The sequence below is a fragment of the Mchenga conophoros genome, linkage group LG7, assembly GCF_057382185.1.
Source record: "Mchenga conophoros isolate Kocher_MC1m ecotype Shallow Benthic linkage group LG7, M_conophoros_male_GT1.1, whole genome shotgun sequence".
Taxonomy (NCBI): domain Eukaryota; kingdom Metazoa; phylum Chordata; class Actinopteri; order Cichliformes; family Cichlidae; genus Mchenga; species Mchenga conophoros.
This window is the reverse complement of record NC_140532.1, coordinates 26,212,481-26,239,452: the sequence shown is the minus strand read 5'-3', so window position 1 is coordinate 26,239,452 and position 26,972 is coordinate 26,212,481. Positions and strand designations below refer to the sequence as shown.

Below are 26,972 nucleotides of genomic sequence, written 5' to 3'. Positions count from 1 at the left end.
TATAATGTTTTATATTCAACATTACCATATATAATATTACTTATCCAAATACTGCTCTGTACTGTTCCTATTAACTTTAGCTAAGAAAGCGCTGTTAAACAACAAAGGAACAATTAGACCAAAGACTTGACTGGTTATAAACTACTGAGCAGTATGAGCAAAGCAGCACTTGTGCACCACTTTTCTGACACATTGTGTAGAATGTGCTGCCACAGGTAGCTGTGCTGTTTACCTGTGGCTCAAAGTTTGCTTGTGTATTTTAGAAGTGCACTGTATCCCCGGAGAGAGGCTTGGGTTTCATGCCTTTTGGAAAGTGCTAATTCAGCCATGTTTGACTGAGCTAGCCTGCGTAGGGCGTGTCAATGCAAGCTCATATCACACGCTCTGTACTGACGGAAAGCTGTATATGCCAGAAGAGCAGCTTCCCAGACAGCAGCTTAATACTCACTTTCAACCTGGGAGTTAAACTTTTTGAAGAAGTGACAAAAGCCTACTTTTTCAGAGGCGCTACAGTGTCCAGAGTTGTACGCAGTGCAAATGTAAAATTATTAATAAAGTAATCAACCTCTACTCGAGTAGAGAAAGACGAAACCTATTCCTGCATATTCTCCTTCTTTTATGTGCTCCTCCTGTTCCTGTTGCACACATAATTGTTTTCAGTGAGGTTAAAGTTGCTGTCCCTTTGGATAACTGTCCTCTGTGCACCAAGGGAAATCTATTCTATTCTAAAATGAGTGAGAACTTGTCTCCAAATTATAATGAGATGGTAAAATAGTTAAAAGGGACACTCAACAATGTAACGTGGACTTTCTATACTGCTGGAAAGCTTTCTCTCGTTTTTACTAGCTATCTTGCTCTTTGTGTTGATGTTTGTGGTTATCAGCACAGTAATACTTAAATAAGAGGTAATCAACAGGAAGTACTGAGCTGCACACTATCCCAGTCAGACAGATGCCATCATGCACCCAAAAGCTATTCAAAAGTTGTTAAAGTTACTTAAGAGGTTCAGCTGTGTGATCACATTTTCTGCCCTTTAATGCTTAAAGGTATGATAGCTTATCATATTGAACTTCGGAGTCATTTCAATCAAAAATAGCTCTAATAAAAAAATGTAAATTCTATGTCTAAAATAATAAAATTCAGCTGTAGTTGGGCTTTAATGGAAAACCGATAATGTAGTTATGCCACATGTCATATTTAATTGACATCAATTGGCAGGCTCAGTGTGTTTAAGGCCTGCAGGTTATGCTGCTCTATTTCGTCTTGTGTCTCTTTCTGGCCTTCTCTGCTGGGGGGGAATCTTTTGCAAAAAAAAATTTTTTTTAAGAATTCTTTTTTACATACAATTACAATTTCATGTCAATAGCACCTTTAGACATATATTAGAAAACTGGCAACATGTTCAACCCCTGTCAGCTATATCAATCCAGACCAGTTTAAAATGCACATTGTACTGGACATCTGAGGTGAACGTTATTAGTCATTTTTTTAAATGGCTGGATACAGATACACACCTTTGGTTCAGTCTGTGTTCTCAACTGTCAGAGCTGGCACACACACCGTTTTATCTGAGCAACTTGAAAAGGGATCCAGTTCAAGTGATGAAGTGGGGTATTTTCACCCAGGACTGAGTTACACCAAAGGCTATTTTAGGCAGTGTCACCTCTGTCCTTCCTCCTGGACTGTTGGACAATAAAACAGGACCTGAAAAATGCTTACACTAGTACAGAAGCATTTTAATTCTCAGATAAGTAAACATGTCTGTTAATATACCATGACGCTTTACTCTGAACAAAAATAAATAATAAGTTCATCTAAATAAATGTGTCCATCTGTACCTTTTATATTCTTGTTAACTGAGATATTTTACTTTTACTGAGAATGCTAGATACTGAAAGTCAGTGGTAGCACTTAGTCTCCGTCTTACGGCTCCATACAGTATAGGAACTATTTGGTGAGAAACATTGTCACTAAGCAACCCTGTTAACCTGAACTGAGTTCACTGGAAGGAATTATTTTTACTGCTGGGTAACTTTAGCACAGTGAGAAGTATTGGAAACCAGTAGGACACTATGTTTTTCCATTATAAATATTTTAAACACATGGAAAGAACTTGTGGTATTACATCCTACTGTAAACATGGGGATATTTGTTCATGACACAATTCTTTTGGATGTCTACGCACTGCTTTAACTTTAGGTGTAATCTATCATGTCATGCAGCTCCTGAAATTCATGCATTGTGTTTACAGCTTTTAAATCCTACTCTAATAATCACTGCACTTATCCCCATATTTACCTATCATTAATCTAACTTTTCTGACTGAAACTTGAGACGTGTACCTGTTGAGTCATGAGGCAACATGAGACAAGACCAGAGCGTGGTTCACATGCCAAGATGATGTTCTGTTAAGTCTCGGAGATGACAAGCATTCAACTGTATGATTCTCTATTTCAGTAACCTAGACCACTGAAAACTCAAACATAACATGATAAAGTTAAGACAAAAAGCACCAAAATTGTTTGTGCTTTTAGTGGAACACACAAAACGAAACACAAGGTTTTCTCCACTGCAGTGTGATGACAGATGGGAATGTACAAGCCCATAACATGTAGTCTTTTACAAGAAGTTGGTCCAATATAAATCAAAGTTTATCAACCACTGAATTGAGCCAGACTGTCAGACTGACTAAAGGTGTTTTTCTTAAAAATGGTCCTTGAATCTCATATGTTCATGTGGCACATTTCATCTGCAAAAAGTGCTGGATATGTTCCTAGGAAATGTTCTTCATCAATCTGTCCATCCTTTAATTCTTAAAATGTACTAGTTAGATTTCCATGAAGTCATATTCAGTTTTGGTGACCTTACATTGTTTCCTGTAATGCCATAAGACCATAAAACTTGACTATACTATTACATTAGAGTAGGAAATAAATCTTAAAGCAGTTAAATGGTAAAAAATGGTCTGTATTTATATAGCGCTTTACTAGTCCCTAAGGACCCCAAAGCACTTTACACATCCAGTCATCCACCCATTCAAACACACATTCACACACTGGTGATGGCAAGCTACATTGTAGCCACAGCTGTCCTGGGGCGCACTGAGTTAAGAAGATGGATGATTAGCAAATATTGGTGGTGTATTACAAAGTGCGGTTAATGGGTCAGAGAAATATGTTCAGCTTAAAGTCAGTTTTCAGAGTTACAAAGGTTGCTCTCTTTTTATCTTGCTAGATCACTATAGCAACTTATGCTGAACACAGAACCCGGAACAGGTTATATTCAGGTTGGAAGTCCCAGGGTTACACTGATGTTGACTTACAGTATAATTTAAATGCTATACAGAGTCTCTGCTGAACTAATATGTTTTATAAAAGCAGCCTGTTGAGCTGTATCTAACTAACACTACAGGAGTAAGCCATGCAGCAGGGCCACAGCAGCAGAAACTGCATCACAGGGATTTACACATATTCAGTTGATGAAAATGCATAAATGTTTTCAAGTTTTGCGCTAATCTGCTGCCAAGTCTGTTTGGAATTACAGCTGATAGAGCACAAATAAGAAAGCCCAGTTTGTTGGACATTTTTGACCAAAATATTTTATCAGTAAACTAGCTGGGACCACATCCTCATTTTAGGTTTGACAGCATTTCTAGTAGATAAGGGTAGATGGCTTAAGCGTGAATTGAGGCTGCAGTTTGGGGAAGGCCAGTAAGGGTACTGGTGGCGGCTCCTGGGACTGGGCAGATCCCCATATGAAAACAAGAATGAACAGCTTGTAGTGTTGGAGGGGTCATATATAGACCCACCTCCATGCACCCCCCTTCCGGTTGTCCCGCTCCTGAAATTCAGATAATTTATCTCCAATGAACAATTTTCCGCCAGCATTACTCTTTGATCTCTGTTACTCGTTCTTCTGTTATGTTTCTGATTGGAGTTGACTGGTTCTGTTTTCTGTGACTGGGGTCAAAAAGAAAGCCACAAAGAATTATTTACACCTGTAAAGTCAGAATGTCTCTTCCTGCTTAAGTAGATTATCCAATTTAACTGTCCATCAAACTGATTACAATCAGAACTGATAATAAAATAGCAGTGTTTATAGAGAGAGCACTTCCTAAAGCCACATTACAAAGTGCTTCACATAATGTAGCAACTTAATAACAAGCAAGTCTTATTACAGTACACAACATTCATAGTTCACTCAGGGATTTATAAACAACAGTCTATTGTTTTAACACATTGTTGAAAGTTTAAAATGTATAAACACTTAAAGTTATAGATACAGAAATTTCATTAATTTCGACTAGCAAACATCACCCACAGGCAGTTTTCTGGGCAGTCTTCATAGTGTATTTAATGGTGACAAAATTCTCATACAAATTTTGGTGGCTGTGAAGTTACATATGAGTGATGTGTGAAACAACACAACTGGAGAACCTTTGCAGGAATAATGAATACAAAAATTAAAAGAACTGGGTTTTAATGACTGTTTAAAACAAAACAAAACATATAGACGTGAATAATCGCTGTATGTGTGACAATATCAGTCGAAGGTTTCATTCAGAATGGCCTTTACTTAAATAGGAGATAGGGTATATGCATATATCAGTATAGTAAGATGATATGTGACAGTAAAGTCGAACACTATTTTTAGTGAGGCAGAGTGTAGATGTGCTTCTGAAGCATATTGTATCATGTCTGTTGGAATCACAATGTCTCCAATGGGTGCGATCTACTCCGTCAGTCATGTCATAGTCCTGATGTAGCACAGTTGTGCCCCCATTGTATTCCCAGGGTGAGCAAACCTCGCAACTAAAAACTGATTATTTGACCACACACACGTACACACACACAGTCACTCAGTCACTCTGGTGAGTGTGTGTGTAGCTCTTTGGTTGAAGTACTGGAGACAGGTGCCACGAACTGGAGCAGAGCCTCACCAACTGCAGTAATCAAGAGTCTACAAATATCCAGCTCTGCCACCACCTCACTGCCAGATCGTAGTCTCCAACGCAAATGTGCTTTAGCCATCCTTTGATCTAGTTAGTTATTCAAGGCGGACTTGCTGATATTCCCCTCCTGAAATAACTCTCTCCTCCCTCTTGCAGTGCCTCCAGGCCCTGCTCTCCTTTCCTTCTGGCCCACCCCTTCCACTGGAACCCAGTAATATTCTCAGACCAGTAACCGCAGCTTCTCAGTCTGGACAGTCACTCAGCTTCTTATCACCCTTTGCAATGCAAACCCAGTTATTTGCTACCAGCCTCCCTTCATTTGTGTCTCTTTTTAGGTTTATCAGTACAGCATATGAAGAGGGACGTTTTTAGTTGTTTTAGCCATTTTAACTCTTTTTAACTCCTGTAAAAAAATGAAATCAACCACATTTACCCTTTTATGTATTTCTCAAAGAAGTCAATGGCATTGTTGAACCAAGTATTTCAGTTATTAGGAGCTCCTAACCAAACACATTTTACCGCCCACTTTCTAAACCCTAGTCTGCTCTGTTGTTCATTTTTACATTCAGCTATCATCTGATGCACTGGTAATGTGTGACGTGAGACGTGCCAGCTCACCAAGCGTTTTAGTGCTTTTATGGGTGATTTTAACCATTTGCTGATTGATAGAACACAACTTTTGTCGTCAACATCGAGGACAGGCTGAATTAGAAGACCATCACAGAGGTTGTGTACAAGAAAGGGAGCTCTTTCAATATGTACAGCAAAATCCTGGAGGCTTTTTATCAGGCAGTTGGTGAGCACAGTGTTTGCTGATTAACTGCTGGAGTTTGCTGATTAACTAGCCACAGGAAGGCTGGCTCTGTGATTGGCTGTCAAATGGTGGCGAGGCCATCACTGAACAAACTGTTAGGCATCATAGATATTCTTGGCCATCCTCTGGACCACTTATTGAGCACACACTGATTCAGCTCACAGCCACGTGTAAATACTCTTTATAATAAAATATGTCTCTCTGGTGAAGAGCTATCTGCTCTTTCATTAATATTTTATTTCCTTTTAAAAATTCAGTTGTGGTTGCTTTGACTTTAAAGCAACCACAACTGAATTTTGCCAGCACCTGCTGGCAATCAGCTGTGATGACTGACCTGCTCCTCATCAGTGTTTTTTTTGTTGCTATGAAGTCTGACTCCCGTGAACCCTGTTGTGTGTGTGTGTGTGTGTGTGTGTGTGTGTGTACTAAACAGCCTGCAATATCAGACCGCTGTTGCTAGAACTCTTAACACCTGACCCTCCACTTTGTTATTGCCTTTGACCTTGCAAAATCCTGTAAATAAACCTGTTGAACCTTTACAGTGCTTGGTGATCATTCCATTAGTTTATGACATTAATACTGCTATTATTGTTACATTCATGTTGCTTTTTTATTATTATATGTATTATTTCAGCTGCAGTGACAGTGAGGTTCATGTGGTATTTCATTATAACATTATTTCTACATCATTTCAACTGCTGTGACAAAAGAATATCCCAATTATTGTAAACATGTATCATTTCATATATATACAACTTTCTTTTTGTTTCCTGCCCTCGCCAGGATAAATATCAACTTCTGTATAGCACATCGCTGGGGACAGCACAACTTTCACTGCTCTCTCTGTGTACGCCACAGTCCATAGAGGCTAAAAACTATACATCACCATTGTAAACATATAGGAGCGCCTTCAAATCTAAGACACAAATCGTTTCAATTTTTTTAGTTTTATTTATATAGAGAGAAATCACAACAACAGTCATCTCGAGGAACTTGACATTGGAAGGTAAAGACCCTACAATAATACAAAGAAACTCTGGCAATTGGAAGACTCCCTATGAGCACGTACTTGTGTGAAGGAAGAACTCTCTCCGGCAGACCCATGCTCAGTGAGGGCTGGTTGTCTGCCGCAGCGTTTGGGGGTGAGGGGAGCAAGACAAGACAAAATACTTACTGTGGAAGCGAGCCAGAGATTAATAATAACTCATAATTAAATTGAGAGGGGTGTATAAAGACACGGTTAGTGAAAATGGGTGAGAGAAGGAGAAACATTCATTGGATCATGGGAACCCCCCAGCAGCATAAAGTCTATTGCAGCATAACCAAGGGAGGATTCAGGGTCACCTGATCCACCTCTAACTATTAGCTTTGTCAAAAAGTAAAGTTTTAAGCTGTCACAGGGGCCTGGAGGTTGGTGCAATGATTTGGACCCAAGACCAGATTCAAACACGGAAGGCAATAGTACGATATAAGGGACTGGAGTGCACTGGTCCGAGCTGGGAGACATGGAATGTCGGTTGGATGCACATGGTAGCAGGAAGTTTAAGCTTGACAGCCGAATGACTGATTATGGACTTAACCTTGTAAGGACCGATGTAGTGGGGAGCAAGCTTGCGAGAGAGTGCCTTCAGAGGAATATCCTTAGCTGCCTTGGAGTATACCTGTTAGCCAATTGGCATAGTGGTATTGATGATTAGTGGCTTTGAGTAACGCCTTCCGAGTCTAAGCCCAGGCGCGGTGGCAATGCTGGAGATGGTGCTGGACTGAGGGAATGGCGAGGTCAGCCTCTTCCTCAGGAAATAGGGGTGGCTGATACCCTAGGGAGACAAGCCAGTTGCAGAAGATATGAGGGTGTTGTGTGCATACTCTATCCAAGGTAGATGAGAGGACCATGTCGCTGGGATGTAAGTGGTTAGGCAGTGGAGGTTAGACTCCAGCTCCTGGTTGAGCCTCTCTGTCTGGCCATTGGACTACGGATGGTATCCAGAACTGAGACTGACCTTGGCTCCCAGAGTAGTGCAGAAGGCCTTCCAGACATGCAAGGTGAACTGTGATCCCTGTTCCGAAACAATCTCCAAAGGGATGCCATGAAGCCTGAAGACATGGTTAACCAGGAGCTTAGTAGTCTGAAGGGCTGAAGGGAGTTTGTCATGGGTGACGAAATGAGCAGCCTTTGAAAACCTGTCGAATATGGACAAAATGACAGTTCCCAGAAGAGACAGGTAAACCAGTGACAAAATCTATGGCTATGTGAGACCAGGGGCAATGGGGAATAGTTAAAAGTTGAAGGAATCCTGCCGGTTGTTGAGTTCTGTTCTTACTCCTAGCACAGATGGTACAAGCCGCCACATGCTATATTTTTTCCAGTTTTCTCCCCCATTTCTTTTTCAGCTTAGACATCGTCATACTACATATATAATGTAGTAACTGAAATAACACTAAAAGAAATAACAAAGGGCATCCCTTTCCAGGGCCTCCCACCAGAAGTACCATTTTAATAATGAAATGGTCCTACCTACGCCGGGGTGACAGGCGAACTTAGCAGTGTTGATCCAGTTGATTACTGTGGAATGGGCTGAGGAGGGGACAAAACAGCAGTCAGGTGAACCAGTGCCAGGATCAGGTTCATCCTGGAGGGCCTGGCGAATTGTCTTCTCCACATCCCAGGAAATTAAACCCTCCCTGCAGGTGGCGGGTAAGATGGTCTCCCCTTGTGAGTGATCGGTGTTTGTGGCGAATTGGCGGGAGAGAGCATCCGACTTGATATTCAGAGAACCTGGACAGTATGAGATGGAAAAAGTTAAAACCTACAAAAACACAGTGACCATCAAACCTGGCGGGCATTTAGTTGTTTTGTGGTCCACAGGTAAGTGATATTCCTCTGGTCTGTCCATCTAAGAAAAGGCTGCTCGGCTCAATCTAGTGGGTGACGCCATTCCTCAAATACCAGCTTAATTGCAAATTATTTACGGTCGCCTACATCATAATTTTGTTCTGCCAGAATGAAACAATGTGAGAAGAAGGCACAGGGTTGCAGCTTTGAATGTGGCCTGGACCGCTGGGAGAGTACCACTCCTACACCAGTGTCTACCTCTACTGCACCTGTTCACATTCATCCTGACCCCATGATGTGTCATTTGTAGACCAATGTGCTAGAAACATTTTCAACGTTTTCTCGGACTTGCAAATATTTTACTGTTGCTTCACTTGGAACTACACTGCGTTCCACATTATTATGCAAATGATATTTTTCTCTGATTTTCCTAAATAGTCCATTCAAATGACAGTCAGCATATTTTTCGAGTCATCAACCGTTAGAGTATAAGTCAAATGTTACTGAACAAACCTCCCAATGAAAACAGTATGTTTTTCAAAAATAAAAAACTTAAAATGCACTGTTCCAAATTATTACGAACACAGAGTGTCAAAACATTTTATAGGTTATAGAGAATTGAAAATGGCTATTTGTCAAATTTGCAGCATTAGTAGATCAATTTTAGTGAAATCAAAAGCCATTTCAATCAAAAGCATCTTAACAGGTCAAGTTACATATTAACATAGGAACCCTTTATTGATAGCAGTTTCACAATTCTTGCATCCATGGAACTTGTGAGTTTTTGGAAAGTGTCTGCTTGAATGTCTTTGCAGGATGTCAGAATATCCTCCCAGAGCTGCTGTTTGGATGTGAACTGCCTCCCACCCTCATAGACCTTTTGCTTGAGGATGCTCCAAAGGTTCTCAATAGGACTGGGGTCAGGGGAGGATGAGGGCCACACCATGAGTTCCTCTCCTTTTATGCTGATAGCAGCCAATGATACAGAGGCATTCCTTGTAGCATGAGATGGTGCATTGTCTTGCATGAAGGTGATTTTGCTGCAGAAAGCACAGTTCTTCTTTTTCTATCGTGTAAGAAAGTGGTCAGTCAGAAACTCCACATACTTTGCAGAGGTCCTTTTCACACCTTCAGGGACCCTAAAGGGGCCGACCAGCTCTCTCCCTGTGATTCCGGCCCAAAACAAGACTCCACCACCTCCTTGCTGACGTCGCAGCCTTGTTGGGACATGGTGGCTGTCCACCAACCATCCACCACTGCATCCATCTTGACCATCCAGGGTTGCACTGCACTCATTGATGTTTTTAACGAACACCTTTTATTGCTTGTGATGCACAGACACACCAACAGAGGGCAGTAATATCTCTTCAACATACATTGTAAAATTACTATTACAACACTCCCACTTAATTTTACCATGGAGTTCACTTACTTGACTGCCATTGCTTATTTCTTTCAAAAAACAACATTATGCACCTATATCACGGTGTTACTAGAAAATAAACATTTTCTCTTTTGTTTTGAACTCACACAAAAAATGTACTGTGTCCATCTTAGACAAAACTATTATTCTTCATTACAGTTAAATGCTCACTATCTTAACATAAGCATAGTATAGGCATGTTAAGCATATGATAACCCTTTTAAACTGAACACAGTCCAATCTTCCCTCTGAGATACTCAAATTTTTGTCTAGGCAGCGGTTTGGTTAACATATCAGCCTTCATGTTTTCTGTACAGCAGTACTTCAGCTGGATTTGTCCATTTTGCACACATTCACGAATGTAGTGGTAACGAATGTCTATGTGCTTTGTTCTTGCATGATCGACTGGATTTTTTGCGATTGCAATTGCTCCTTGATTGTCCTCCAGGATCACTGTTGCTGTGGTTTCCATTCCAAGCTCAGTTAGTAGTCGTCTTAACCAAACTCCTTCTTGTGCAGCTTGGCTCAAAGCAATATACTCAGCCTCTGCAGTTGAAAGTGCAACTGTTGCTTGTTTCTTGCTAAGCCAACTGACTGCACCTCCTGCAAGTAGAAAGATGTTTCCAGTTGTAGAACGTCGATCGTCCTGATCACCTGCCCAATCAGCATCTGAATACCCAACCAAGGTTCCTGTTTCTGTTCTTTGATATTTGAGCCCCATGTTTAGAGTTCCTTTCAAATATCTCAGGATTCTTTTCACAGCTGTCAGGTGTGTAGTGTTTGGATTTGCATTGAACCTTGACACCACACTCACTGCTTGTGCAATATCTGGTCGTGTGGCCATGGCAGCATACAATAAACTTCCAACCATTGACTGATACATGCTTGGGTTTACAGGTTGACTGACATCATCACTCTTTCTTAATTTGACATTTGTGTCAGCTGGAGTTGCTACTGGATTGGCACTGTCCATTCCATACTTTTGTAGTATGTTTTCAATATACTGCCTCTGATGAAGCATAACATGGTTTTTGTCCTTGTCTTGGACCACTGAGATGCCCAGAATGTAGGATAGCTCACCCATGTCCTTCATTTTGTAGTGTTTCTTCAGAGTGTCCTTTAAGGTCTTCATGCTCTCTGCTGATTCTGTAATCAAAATCAGATCATCAACATACACAGCCAATATTTCCAACTCCTGACCTGTTCTAACAAACACACACTGATCTGAAGTACTCTGTGTAAAACCAATACTTTTCATGAACTCTGTAAAAGCTCCAGCAACGTGGAGACTGCTTCAGTCCATATATTGACTTGTTTAGTTTGCACACTAGATGTTCCTGCCCAGGTTTGATGTAACCCTCTGGCTGCTCCATGTAGATTTCCTCTTCCAGGTGTCCATTCAAGAATGCAGTCACAACATCCATTTGATGCACATTTAGATTGTTTTGCACAGCAAATGACAACAATGTACGAATTGAACCAAATCGTACAACTGGAGAGAATGTTTCATCATAGTCTGCACCATAAATCTGTGAATAGCCTTTGGCAACAAGTCTGCACTTGTATCTTTCCACTTGTCCATCACTGTGATGCTTAACTTTAAAGACCCATTTTGATCCAACTGCTTTGCGATCCTTTGGTAGATCCACTAAATCCCATGTGCCATTTTCTAGCAGTGACTCATATTCCAAATCAGCTGCTTCTTTCCACTCCTTTGCATTTGGACTTGACATAGCCTCTTCTAGTGTATTTGGTTCTGTGACACAACAGATGTTTGCATAATGATCAACTGTAGCTGCATCAGCAAACTCCTCAAATCCATATCTCTTTGGAGGTCTTCTGATCCGCTGATCTCCTTTTGCAGCCTCACTGGTGACAGTCTCCTCAGTACTTGTTTGTCTTTCACCCGTGTGTAGTGTCACCTCATTCCCCAAACCGAGATCTTTTTCACTTTGTTTGCATTTAAACTCTGTTTCATTGAAGACCACATCTCGTCGAATCAGTATTTTTCCTTTTTCCTCATCCCACAGTCGGTAGCCTTTTGCATTGGTTGCATTTCCCAGGAAACGAACTTTCACTGCCTTTTTGTCCAGCTTCTTTCTCTCTGTGTCTGGAACATGAGCATAAGCAACGCAACCAAATACTTTCATATGGCTAATGTCTGGTTTTTTTTCATACCATCTCTGATAGGGTGTTTCGCTCTTTAAAGCAGATGTTGGGAGCATATTCTGTGTGTAAGCTGCAGTAGCAACAGCTTCTGCCCAGAATGTGTTTGGCAACTTTGCATGTGATAGCATGCTTCTAGCTGATTCCACTAGAGTTCTGTTTTTTCTTTCTGCAACACCATTTTGCTGTGGTGTGTGGTACAGTCATTTCATGGTGGATGCCTTGAGCTTTCAAATATTCTTGAAACTCTTTAGATGTGTATTCCCCACCATTGTCAGTTCTGAGTCTTATTACTCCATGTCCACATTCATTTGAGAAGATTCTTTCAAACTCTTTGAACTTGCTCAGGACTTCTGTTTTTTCTCTTATGAAATACACTTTACAACATCTGGAGTAGTCATCAATGAAAGTCACAAAGTACTTTTTTCCTCCAAGTGACTCAGTTTGAAAAGGACCACAAACGTCACTATGCACTAATTGCAACTTGCGTTTTGTTCGTATTTCTCCCACTGATTTGTAAGGTTTTCTTGATAATTTGCCCTCAACACAAGCTTCACAAAAAATGTCCTCCTCTTCATTTGTAAAGCTAACTCCTTTTACCAAGTTTTTGACCTTTTTCAGATTTGAAGTGTGACCTAGGCACTGATGCCACATACTTCCTGGAACTGAAGCAGTTGACGCTCCATGACAGGTTGTGCAGTTTCCCTCAATATCCAGCTGATACAATCCGTCAGATCTTTGTGTTCCCATTCCATGGAGAGCTCCATTCTTTCCTCTTATGTAGCAATGAGTCCTTTTGAACTTCACTGTGTTTCCCTTCTTGGCAGCAGCTCCCACTGAGAAAAGGTTCATTGATAATTTGGGAACATACAGCACATCATACATTGTGACATCTTTTCCATTACTAACTCTGAATGACATTTTCATTGTTATGTTGCCCAGACCTAAAGCCTCAACTACTCTGCCATCACCGAGTTTCACTGTTTGTGGTTCTGAAAACTCTTGGTAGTTTTGTAGAGCTTCTTTATTCCATGTCATGTGTTTTGACGCTCCTGAATCAATTAACCATTCTTCTTGTTGTGCATCACTTTTACATGACTCATTTACAACAAAAGCTCCCTCATATGAGTCCTCTTTGTCCTTATACACCACGCTTTTAGCCTTGTGGGCCTTGTATTTCTTTTTAATGCTTGGACAATCACGCTTGATATGTCCTTCCTTCCCACATTTGTAACATCTCCATGAGTCGGAGCTGTTTGCTCCCACTGTTTTTGATCCACTCTGTTCATTTCTATGCATCTGAGATGACATCGCTGATACACTACTGGACACAGTGGTGTTGTCAGTAAGCACTCGCTTTTGTTCCTCATTTATCAAGGCTTGTTGAACAAACTGTAGTGTCAGACTGTCCATCTTTGTCTCCAAAGCAGTAACAACAGTCGCATAGCTGGGTGGCAAACTACCTAGAAGGGTGACAATTTGATCTTCCTCTTCAATTACAGAACCTATTGCCCCTAGCTGATCAGTAAGTTCCTTCATCCTCTTTAAATGATCATTGAGATGTTCTCCTTCCTTCATTTCACACCGGAAGTACTTCTTCTTCAGAAATAGCTTGTTAGCAACAGTATCTCTTTCAAACTGTGCTTTTAGCATCTCCCATGCTTCTTTGGGGGTCTTACAGTTTGTTATCAAGTACAATTGGGGTGTACTTACATTCAGTACCAGCACTGAAAATGCCTTTTCTTTCTTCCGTTCAAATTCAGCTCGCGCTTGGGCATTAGCATCCGCAGCTAACTGCTCCGTCTCCTGTACCATACCCCACAGTCCTTTTGCCTTCAACAGGTGCTCCAGTTGAAATTTCCACGTTGCCCAATTCTCCGGTCCGCTCAGCTTGTCAATAAACAGTCTATCTTCCATTGTGAATCCCACAATTCTGTTTATGACTCCCAAAAGAAAACGTGTTAGCAGCTTCCCTTGGCGACCTCTGGGCCCATAACCTGATGTTTTTAACGAACACCTTTTATTGCTTGTAATGCACAGACACACCAACAGAGGGCAGTAATATCTCTTCAACATACATTGTAAAATTACTATTACAACACTCATCACTGAACAAGACTGTTTAAAATTAGTCTTCATGTAGTTCTCGGTCCACTGCAGCCATTGTGAGCATTAGTTAGGGGTGGTTTATGCACAACTGCTAGTCTCTGGAGGATCCTACACCTTGATGTTCGCAGGGCTCCAGAGGCACCAGTAGCTTCAAATATGTGTTTGCTGCTTTGTAATGGCCTTTTAGCAGCTGCTCTCTTAATCTGAAGTATTTGTCTGGCAGAAACCTTCCTCATTGTGCCTTTATCTGCATGAACCCGTGTGTGCTCTGACTCAGCCACAAATCTCTTAACATTATGGTGATCACGCTTAAGTTTTCGTGAAATATCTCTGGTTTTGGTTATGTGTCCAAGGCATTCAACTATTTCATGCAACAGCAGAGAGATCCTTTTTCTTACTCATATTGCTTGAAAATGGTGGTCTGCTTAATAATGTGGAACATCCTTCTTTAGTAGTTTTTCCTTTAATTGAGCTCACCTGTCAAACTCATGATCACAGGTCTCCGAGATTAATTCAGTGATCCACAAATCCCTGAGACACAATTCCATCCATGAGTTTAATTGAAAAACAACTTATTTAATCTTTATGACACTTAAACACAATGTGCATAATAACTTGGAACGCGATGTACAGCCAGGTAGCTGCACCTCTCACTCACCTCAAGTCCACCGAGATCCCCCTTCTACAGATCCCCTTCCGTTAAGTTAAAATATCTATTCACCGAATCCCAGAAAACATTGAAGATGTTTCCCAGATGTTGGTGTGGGCCATTACCTCATGACTAGAACGTTAGCTAGGTCTGTCTTCACCTGGCCTCCTGCTAGCATGTAGCCAAGAAGTGACTGAGGGTGAATGAAACTCACATATCTCTATTTTGACACATAACCGGCATTGAAGCATGCTCTGTCTTTCTAGTCCCTGTCAGTACTCTCAAGCAGTGTTGGTCAAGTTACTTGAAAAAAGTAATCAGTAACTAATTACTGATTACTTCCCCCCAAAAGTAATTAGTTACTTATTAAAAAAATTATTTACAACCTGAATAGGTAAAAAAGCAATAGATCTTTCAGCCCAATTCTATTTTTTCTGTATAATCCATCATATAAAATGTAATCAAATGAAAAAGTTTCTTTTTGAAACTAGTTTTATTAGTTTTAATCTTTTAACTTTATGCGTGAAGCAAACATTAAATGATATGCAACATTCTCTGACTGGAAGAAATTTGTTTAACATTTAAACCTTTTTTCTGCATATTCCAGCATATAAAATAAAATGGTTTTTTCAATTCAATTCAATTCAATTTTATTTATATAGCGCCAAATCACAACAAAAGTTGCCTCAAGGCGCTTCATAGATACAGAGAAAACCCAACAATCATATGACCCCCTATGAGCAAGCACTTTGGCGACATTGGGAAGGAAAAACTCCCTTTTAACAGGAAGAAACCTCCGGCAGAACCAGGCTCAGGGAGGAGCGGCCATCTGCTGCGACCGGTTGGGGTGAGAGAAGGAAGACAGGATAAAGACATGCTGTGGAAGAGAGACAGAAGTTAATAACAGATATGATTCAATGCAGAGAGGTCTATTAACACATAGTGAGTGAGAAAGGTGACTGGAAAGGAAAAACTCAATGCATCATGGGAATCCCCCGGCAGCCTACGTCTATTGCAGCATAACTAAGGGAGGATTCAGGGTCACCTGGTCCAGCCCTAACTATATGCTTTAGCAAAACGGAAAGTTTTAAGCCTAATCTTAAAAGTAGAGATAGTGTCTGTCTCCCGAATCCAAACTGGAAGCTGGTTCCACAGAAGAGGGGCCTGAAAACTGAAGGCTCTGCCTCCCATTCTACTTTTAAATACTCTAGGAACAACAAGTAGGCCTGCAGAGCAAGAGCGAAGTGCTCTAATAGGGTGATATGGTACTACAAGGTCATTAAGATAAGATGGGGCCTGATTATTTAAGACCTTGTATGTGAGGAGCAGGATTTTGAATTCAATTCTGGACTTAACAGGAAGCCAATGAAGGGAAGCCAAAACAGGAGAAATATGCTCTCTCTTTCTAGTCCCTGTCAGGACTCTTGCTGCAGCATTTTGGATTAACTGAAGGCTTTTCAGTGAGTTTTTTGGACATCCTGATAATAATGAATTACAGTAGTCCAGCCTGGAAGTAATAAATGCATGAACTAGTTTTTCAGCGTCACTCTGAGACAGGATATTTCTAATTTTAGAGATGTTGCGCAAATGGAAGAAAGCAGTCTTACATATTTGTTTAATATGTGCGTTGAAGGACATATCCTTGTCAAAAATGACTCCAAGGTTCCTCACAGCGTTACTGGAGGCCAAGGTAATGCCGTCCAGAGTAAGTATCTGGTTAGACACCATATTTCTAAGATTTTCAGGGCCGAGTACAATAACCTCAGTTTTATCTGAATTAAGAAGCAGAAAGTTAGCGGCCATCCAGGTCTTTATGTCTTTAAGACATTCCTGCAGTTTAACTAATTGGTGTGTGTTATCTGGCTTCATGGACAGATAGAGCTGGGTGTCATCAGCATAGCAGTGAAAATGTATGCTATGTCTTCTAATGATGCTGCCTAAGGGAAGCATGTATAATGTAAACAGAATTGGTCCTAGCACTGAACCCTGTGGAACTCCATAATTAACCTCAGTGTGTGAAGAGGACTCTCCATTTACATGCACAAATTGGAGTCTATTAGATAGATATGATACAATCCACTGCAGTGCAATACCTGTAATACCTACAGCATGTTCTAATCGCTCTAATAGGATATTATGGTCAACAGTATCGAATGCTGCACTAAGGTCTAGCAGGACAAGCACAGAGATGAGTCCACTGTCAGAGGCCATAAGAAGATCATTTGTAACTAGAGCTGGGCGATATATTGAGTTTTTAAAAAATATCGATATATTTTTATACGAGATATAAGATGTGACAATATCCTTTATATCGATATAGTCTATGTTACGTTATAATTATACTTGTGGAGCCGCAAGTTTCCCTCTCTTTCGTCCACTTTCATCTTTTCGCAACGTTACTCGGACTCGCCTCTCCTTCACTGAACACAACTCCCCCTCCTCCCCCATCGCTTCACCTGCAGGAAGCGACAAGATGGACACGGCAAATCTCCGTTAACGAGTTACTGGACGGCGTCAACGTGTTAGCTAGCTAACCACGCTAACGAGCTAACCACGCTAATGCCATGCAGCCCAGAGGTGCTGCACGGACTAAAATCCTTTCATTTTCTCAAATGTTGACAGCGCGCCTTATGTATGAATTCGGGTTGTGCTTGATGGCCGCGAACCGATTTTATGTAGAACACGGCGCTCAGCAATCTGTCAAAAAATGTTTTAGTACGACTTTGGTAAGCTACGGAGCTGCACCGCTTGATGGTTTGTCGGAGCATTACGGCTGAGCCTTGCGGAGTGATACGTACTGTGCTTCAACGTAATATTACCTTACTGTGTATAAGGACCATAAATGGCACTTGTTAAGAGACATGGTTGCGAAGCAGATTTCAAACTCCAGGCTGTCAGTCAAGTTGGGAACAGAGCAGCTGTGAAATCTGTCTTTGTTATTGTGCTCAGCGTCTTTTAGTTTACATTTTGACTGCACAATTGTGAGCTTTTTGTTATGCAGAAAAACAACATTGTTTTCTTTTATTTATGGAGCGTTATTATTTAATAAATGCTCATAATTTATTTTTGAGTAAATTTTATGTACATCTATGCTCTATGTTAATAAAAGTGCCTGTGTGACATCTGGGACACAGCTTTGACTAAGAACTCTCTTTTTGTTCTTACTTTATGGCTTTAAAAAATATATCGAGATATATATCTTATATCGCCATCCAGCTAAAAAATATCGAGATATAAATTTTGGGTCATATCGCCCAGCCCTATTTGTAACCTTCACTAAAGCTGTTTCTGTGCTGTGATGAGCTCTGAAACCTGACTGAAACTCTTCAAATAAACCATTCCTCTGCACAATGTGTTGGTCCTTTTGTGTTTACACACACTTTTTCAAATAGATGCACGTAAAACACAGCAAAAAATAAATAAAATCAAAGACTCAGCGGCCCTGTTGCTCTATTTTCACCTGTATAGCAAGAGTGGGGCAGGCGGAAATTTGCCCTGGTGCAGGTGTGTCGTAGCGGTCAGTGGAAGGATCAGGCAGTTTCTCTGTGAATTTCACATTCCCGTGGCAGCTGTCGGTGCTTGCTTGGAAGTTTAGGGGGTTTTTTGCTGTAAAAAGAAGTTTTCTTCCCATGCAGTGAACAGCGGACGCTAATGTTTTTGTCACCTTTTACTGAATCAAACTCAAAGTAAGGTCAGTACTTCCACTCTTTAAAAGCTGCACGGTCATACTCTCTCCCGCACTCGATATATTATCCATTGTTGATCTGCACACAGCTGTTGCCACGAAAGTCACATTCGCTTACGTCACTGTCATGGAACACTCTCGCAAAAAAATCACGGTTTTAGTAACGCAGTAATGCAGCGTGCTTACGGGAAAGTAACAGTAATCAAATTACCTTTTTTGCAATAGTAATCCCTTACTTTACACGTTACTTGAAAAAGTAATCAGATTACAGTAACACATTACTTGTAATGCTCTCAAGGCTTTTTAGGGAGTTTTTAGGGCATCCTGATAATAACGAATTACAGTACAGTGGTCCCTCGTTTATCGCGGCAGTTACGTTCTAAAAAATAACTTGCAATAGGTGAAGTCCGCGAAGTATCCAACTTTATTTTTTACAATTATTATATATGTTTTAAGGCTGTAAAACCCCTCACTGCACACTTTATACAGTTTTCTCAGACAGGCAAGAACATTTTCACACTTTTCTCTCTTGTTTAAACACTCTCAAAGTTCAAAACTTCGTAGAAAAATAAGTCCAGTATTATAGAATGAAACCAAAGGCGCCTGCGGTTGCCTTTGACGATGCAAAATGTTTCGTCGACATTGTTGTTGTTTGTTGGGGAGAAAAATTACAAACATACAGTACAGCACTTCAGAGTCGCACTGCTAACGATCTAAGATTTATGTAAATTTGAAAAGCTGAATGCATTCTGTACTGTACAGGAGACACGCCACGAGATTGATTCACAATGGTCTACAGCCAATCAGGACGCAGAACACAATGCGATGTACAAAAAAAAAAAAAAAGCATGCAAAATTGCACAAAAAAATCCGTGAAACAGCGAGAAGGGAGACCGCGTTTTAGCGAGGGACCACTGTAGTCCAGCCTAGAAATAATAAACATACGAACTAGTTTTTCAGCATCACTGAAGGATGTTTCTAATGTTAGAGATATTGTGCATAGAAGAAATGCACAAGGGAAGAAAGTCCTACAAATTTATTTAATGTGCGCACTGAAGTACATATCCTGATCACAAATGACTCCAAGAAATCTCACAGTGTTACTGTAGGCCAAGGTAATGCCATCCTGGGTAAGACTGCTCACTCAAAGCTGCAGAGAAACACAACAGAAAGAAAGAAGTCAGAGAAGGAACTTGAGTGAAAGACCGGAAATGATGGGCTTATATAAGGGAACAAACAAGGGAACGAGTAAGAAAATATCATGCTGAAAAGAAACAACAAATTCAGCTTGAACAACCTTTAACCCTAAAGCCTGGTGTAAAAAATATAACCACAGAAAAATGAGGAACAGACCAAGTAAGACATGCAATCCTAAAAGCCCAGAAGGTAAAGGCTACAATCCTGAAATCTAATGTTGAGAGTGTGAGATCAATTAAAACGCCTTTGGAAGAAAAACCTTGAAAGCTCTAGCAACAAATTTATCCAAGGGTCTTGAATGGTTTGAATGAAAAGCGTGCAGCATGTATAGGAAATTTTATTCAAATGTCTAGAAATAATGATAAAAAAAAGTAAAGCAAAAATGTATACACACACACACACACACACACACACACACACACACACACACACACACACATATATATATATATATATATATATATATATATATATATGTAATGATCATCTCCCCACCTCTCTCCAGAGACAGAGGTGTCAGTCACGCACTCAGTGTGAGTGTGGAAAATCAGCATGTATAAGTAATGCAGGTACAAACACATGTGCACACACACACACACACACACACACACACACACACACTATATAAATTCACCCCACCTGTCCTCTTGCACATACTGGTGTGTTGTTTCACATTTAGGCTACTAACCAACAGCAGTCAAAAGACAGAAGGGCACAAGGTCACCCAATCAGGCGCTTATGAGTGCTACTAACTCCACACCCTCTACCTCCAGTAGTGCACACCACACTAAGTTTCCTTCACACTAACACCAAGTCAGAGGAGAAAACAAGAAAGGAAGGGAAAGAATCTCTTTTTATTTCCCATCTTTTCATTTAGATCCCAGCGTATGTGGATTAGACTGACAAATAAATAACCAGACAAACAGGGCAGCTGTTAACAGAAATCAGTGGAAGCAGTTACAATGTCTGTTTATGGCCAGAATCACTTTACTTGGAATGGTACTCTGAGAGATCTGCATGGCAGCTATACAGGCTTCTGCACAGGTAGGTAAGACTAAGTGTGTTTGTGTACATGTGTATCAGTCACATGTATTTTCATTTGAAATTAAGAATACCTTTAAAAAAAAAAGCCATAGACAGTAAAGTTATGAGGAATAGCTTTTATTTATCAATGGACTTCATGCAAACTGCAGTAAAGAGAAAGTCTTCTGTTACTCCTCTGAGGTTGAAATCAAAACTTGTGGGGTCCATACCATTTATTGGATGTTCTTGTGTCCTTCTGGTGATTCTCTGGGGCTCTTTAAAATGCAGTAAAATGAATCTAGGATTAAATGAAACTTTCTCATGCATATGCAAACATACAGATTGCATGTCTATGCTTACTCTCCTGATGAGAACACGGACAGGGGGTGGGGGCGGGGGTGGAGTTGACTTGGCAGCCTGTGTAAGGTTGGCATGAGTGCCTGTATGCTTGTACACATCAAGACCAAGCAGAATTCTGACTTGGCATTACTTGCAAGAGCATTCAGTTGCAGTTGACACATTTAATTGTGGTGTACTGTAAGGCTTGGAATTCATTACACATCCATTTATGCATAAAATACTTTTTTTCCACAGACAAATCTCAGTTTCCTCAGTTTCCTTACTTATAAACATTTGAACCAGACCACCAGTGCATTGATATGACTTCTGCTGTGATTGGGTACTCAATAAATAAATAATTTAAATCTAATCTCTTGTTTGTTACTATCACTTATTCTGAAAGAAGTAGTCATACTAACAAACTGCAGCTGTGAGTGTCAAAATGCAAAGAATGCCAGTTATGAAAAGCAACTTTTGCTTCTGTAGTCATGGAAAGGTTGCTTGAAAATATCTAGTGCCTCCAGTGCTAGTCAGACTGGAGTGCTATCTCTGCTATGTGGCTGTTATGTGCTCAATGTTACTGTGCATGCTGTGTCAACTCTCCACAGTAATAAGATGTCAGATCAGAGGCATAACAGAGAGGAGCAAAGTAGCATCCAGTGGGCTAATGACACATAAGTGATTTGAGTATGCTATAGGGTAGTCAAGGAAACTGTCACTCTTATTTATGGTTTAATGTCTTGGTAACGATAACATACTGTTTACTTGATAACAGTCTGAATTTACTGTTTGATATTTCTTTTTATGATCTCAGATCCCTGTGTACATTATAAGTTATCTAAAATCATATGAATTATGTCAGTGACTCATACACTTCTTTCTAGTTAGCAGTTAGTGAATGCAGTTCACCAGATTTTAGAAACCAACAGTGTCAATGAGAGTCTTGTAAAACTACAACTGAAGATGAATCCACTCAGCACACATCCTTAATTCTTATAGATGCAGAACATGAGTCAATAAACATGAGTAAATGTTAACTTGCAAAATAAGGGGCTTTGAGACAATTGTTGTTGTGTTTTAGTGCTGTAGAAATAAAGTTGAATTTAACTGAATGAGTCCATTCAACTGAGGGGAGGCCTTGCAATAGTTTTTGTTCGTTTTCTGTCATGGATCACTAGTAGACTTAACAGAAGATGAAAGAAAAGTCTGGAAAGGTTTAGGGCTGAACAACTACTAACTTGTTCGGCAATTTGAACTACAATAGCTCATTTGTTGAACTGGACCACATGGACTAGCCTTCGCTCGCTAAATGTGTTGGTGAGCCTTGGCCACCAATGATCTTATCACTGGTTTGCCACTTTTCCTTCCTTGGACTACTTTTGATGGATATTATACCACAACTGTAGTTCTGGAGATGCTCTGATACAATCATTTAGTCCAGCGGTCCCCAACCTTTTTTGCACCACGGACTGGTTTATGCCCGACAATATTTTCACGGACCGGCCTTTAAGGTGTCGTGGATACATACAACAAAATAAAACTAGTACCGGTACCGAAAAAAAGAAGATTTATTCATAACACACGTGAAAAGACCCAGGAAAACCGAGTAAACGATAAAAACGATAACAAAATAACGCTGAAAACCGATAAAAACCCTGAAAACCATACATTTCACACCTGAGCCTCAACTCTCGCGGCCCGGTACCAAACGACTCACGGACCGGTACCGGTCCGAGGCCCGGGGGTTGGGGACCGCTGATCTAGTCATCACAAGTTAGCCTTCTCAAAATCACTCAAATCCTTAAGCTTGTCTATTTTTCCTGCTTCTAATACGTCAACTTTGAGGACAAATTGTTTACTTGCTCCCTAATGTATCCCATCCACTCAAAGGTGCTGAAATTTTATGCCTGTATATGTATATATATGTTTCCCACTCATCCTGCAAACGGTCTTTGTTGGTCCTTTTTTTTTTTTTTTTTTTTTTCCTAAATGACATCAGAAACAGCAGTATGCGACATTACGTGATGGCAGAGCTTCAGTTCATCCTTTGTCATTTTTTTTTTTTTTTTTTTTTAATAAATAGGACAGGGGGAATGAATGAGAGAAAGAGGGGGAGAGAAAGAAAGAAAACCAAAGGGGAGAAGAGACGGTGAGAAGGGGGGGGAAGAGAGAGAAAAAAAAAAAGAACTCCTGGGTCACCTGTATGGAGAAAAAAAACAAACAAACAAAAAAAACAAACAGAGGAGACAGCAAACAACAAAGAGCAACATAATAATAGAGAAAACAAAGCACCATCACAATAAACTAGCTAGTCATAGATATCAATATTTACTAAATAATAAACGATATTGTGCAGCACGCAAGATAGACAGCGCACAGTGTGCTTTGAGGCAGCAGCCAAGAAAGCTTTAGTCCGCGTCTGTGAATACCCATGTGTGCATACCTGTGTGGATCAGCATGCTTGCATTCCAAAGGTTTCTCCATGTAATGATCTGCTAGGGAGTGTGGGGGGGCCACAGCCCCGTCCTCCAGGGTGTGAAGCGGGTATGGAGGAGATCAAAACTCCAGACATCCAGAGGCCCCCAGAACACAAGAGACCATGGAAGACCAACAGAGGGGCAGCCGCGCCACTGTTCCAGTAAGAGCTGAGGAGAGTCCCAGATGAGGGCACGCCCAGCAGCCACGGAGCAGAAGTCAGGGGGAGTTGCAGTGACGCGCCCGTGAGCTCCGCCGGCCCCCAGCTGTGCCTGAGTGACCGAGCCCCAGGCCGAGAGGCCGGGGGCACCCCACCTCCAAAGGGGCCCGAGCGAGCCCCAGGCCCCAGGCCCCGACAAGCGGCCACCAAGGAGTGAGCCGGTGTGTACCCGGACGCCCACCCCCAGACACAAAGAACCACCAACACACCGACACCTGAGGGAGTCCGCCACCGGCAGGGGAAGTGGTGGTGGGTGGAGATAGGCCTCCAAACCTTGGAGGGCCTGAGGTGTCCCCAGAGAGGTGGCGTCTGATACCCAACCTGACATATAGACACAGACATACAGGCACACACAGACACAAACATCCATTCCCACCCTCATGCTCTCATATGCACTCACTCCACACTCAACCAACGTAGAGACAGACATAAAGAGACGCTGTACACACAATCACACTCCCCAAGCGTACTCTACAAACCGGGTCTAGGTACCCTTGCCCCTGGAGGGGGGAATTGCACCCAGACCCAGGTGGTGTTACCCTTTTCCCTGCGGTGGGGAGAGGCAGACCACCCCGACTCCGCAGCAGCAGGGAGGCCCCACACCCCAGACCGCAGTCGGACGGCCAACTCCTCCTACTAGCCCTCCCGCTCCAGCAGGCCGCAGAGAATGGGGGTGGGAGAAGACTCCAAACCTCCCTCCACCCACTCATTGTAGTGTTGATGCATATGTGTTCTAAGGTGCAATTAAAACCCAGGAGGGCATGGAGCTACCTGCCAAGGAGCAGCAGGTAAGCGCATAGTCCCTCCTGCTAGCCCTCAATGACTAAGTGTATTTAAAATTGAGAGGTGGGCAACGACGTCAGGGGTGAGGTATACACCCTGATGGTAATTTGGACTCCGTGATTGTGCCCACCCCCAAGATCCTATATGTATGTGTAATGAGAGTGTGAATAATGTGAATGTCTAAGTTGTGGGATAAAATTGAGGCAGAGGCAGCCAGAAGGGGACAGGGGGGGGGGGGGGGGTAGCCTCCTCTGCACCCTGGTGACATACCCCCACTCCAAGGCCCTGCATGTGTGGGTGGTTGTGGAGGAGCGGGAAGAGGGAGGCAGCTGGAGATGGGGAGGGAAGGAAGGGAGGGGCAGGTAACCCCTCCCTGGGGCCAGCTCCCCCGCTGACCCCAGTAGGCACTCCCACCCTCCGCGACCCGCCAGGGAAGGGGGGCCCAGGCCCATCAGACCGGGGCCCAGTGCAGTAGCGCCCCCCGGCTCCACAGAGCCCTGGACAGTCCACCCAACCCCACCACAGAGAAAACTGCACCCACCCCACCATCCACACATCTTCCAGACTACATAAGACGGTAAACGCCCAGGCTGAGATCTTCCTCCACCTCTCCTGTATCTCCCCCTCCTGCAGAGAGTTCCTGAAGAGAAGAAAGCTCCTGCAAGATGTGACCATCCCCCCCACCAGTTGAAGAGCCCCCCAGGCGGCTCGACGCACCGGCGGCACCCTGCTCCAGGGCCGGGCCCCCATGCACCCACCCGCCCACAACCCCGGCAACACACCAACCAGGACCCAAGCCCTCGAGGCCCGGCCCGGGCCCCAGCCCAGAGACGGAGCGCCCCCAGAACCTCACGCCCATCCCGGACCCACCCAGGGGCAGCCAGGTTGCCAGGTCAGTAACCCACATCCGTCAGCACAGACCCTCCCCTAGCCCCGCTGCACGCAGCCGCGAGGAAACAGTCACCTGAGAGCCAACAGAGCCCCCAACCGGACGTGACCGCTACCCCGGGTTGAGCCCCCCAAGGAAGATGTTGGTCCTTTAAAGACTTGAGGTCCTCTACCAGATGCCTGGGAGCTGAGAGCATAGTATCTTTGTTGTTCATAGGACAGAGATCGATCGATAGATGTCGTTCCTGAGATCTGCTGGAGCCACTTGCCCAGTTTGGGGGTCACTGCTCTGAGTGCCACAGAAACATTGTTGTCTTCACCCTCTACATCTTCTCGAGCTCCTCTCTCAGCCCTCCTCTTTAAAAAAATTCTTTCACTGTACAACTACACCTACCACTATGGCTGTCTTCATTTTACCATGAAATTTTGAGATACTGTCCAGTAATGGACAGTGTGAATAGAAAAGTGCTATGGTAATGCAGATACACTGAAGGAGAATATTGTTTTTAAATAACATTTCATTTACTATTATGTGAAATAAGGCTGTGTAAATGCATATCTGTCCTTTTGCTTCTCCCTTGCTCTGTCTGTCAGTCTGGATCATCTAGCCCGTGTGGATAAGGGTGGTGATTTATAGGTACATTCAATCGGAAAGGGCCTCCTTTGCTTCAAGTTTCCATTGCAGTGTGATTTACATCTGGGGGGAGGGGGCAGGGGCTTTAAAACTGGCATGCTTCAGATGCTGTGGGACTGTGGAACTGTTGAATCATGAGTAAATAAATAAGTCTGACAGTCCACTATCAGCCCCTAGAGGCTGAAGGGCTCAATGCCATGTGCCAATAATGTGCCAATACAGTGCAAAGCAGCTACCTGAACTGTACTCCCAGAGAGGCTGATTATCTTGTTGATAGTTTTACATCTTTTCTGCATACGACTCTGATACTGCAGCTCCTCTGAAAAGAAAGACACACATCAGAAGTATTTCAGTCCCTGGTGTAACTCTAAAATGCACATCTTACAAAATTGTTGCTATAGTTGTTACACCATAAAAAAGCCCTCTGTAAAGCTAGAACATCTTACGATTCATCACTAATTGAAGAAAAGAACAACCGCCCTAGGTTTTTCTTCAGAGAAAAATTCAGCACTCTGTCAAGAGTCTGTGAAGGTTCTCAGTGTTCCAGGTCATCGTAGTCAAAGGAGCTCGGAAAGAAAAGTGCCTGGACTTCTTTAAGTTGCTTGAAGACGTTTCACCTCTCATCCGAGAAGCTTCTTCAGTTCTAAGGTCAAATGGTGGAGAGTCCCAGATATAAACCTAGTGGGAGTAACCCCCCAAAGAGGGACAAAAGGACCCCCTGATGATCCTCTAATCGCCTGAGCCAAGGTGTGAAACTGGGTGTGGGTCACAATCAGCCAGGGT

At 42.2% G+C, this 26,972-nt stretch overlaps 1 protein-coding gene across 2 annotated transcripts in view; it reads left to right on the top strand.

The window, feature by feature from the left end:
• The first annotated feature begins 20,720 nt into the window (after positions 1–20,720).
• The window catches only part of agbl1 (AGBL carboxypeptidase 1), a 100,965-nt gene continuing 94,713 nt past the window's right edge, over positions 20,721–26,972 (top strand). For both annotated transcript variants that reach the window (XM_085283127.1, XM_085283126.1), the window contains exon 1: positions 20,721–20,871. In XM_085283127.1, coding sequence (XP_085139253.1) covers positions 20,790–20,871 — 82 coding nt within the window. In that variant the 5' untranslated portion in view covers positions 20,721–20,789. The remainder of the gene's footprint in view (positions 20,872–26,972) is intronic.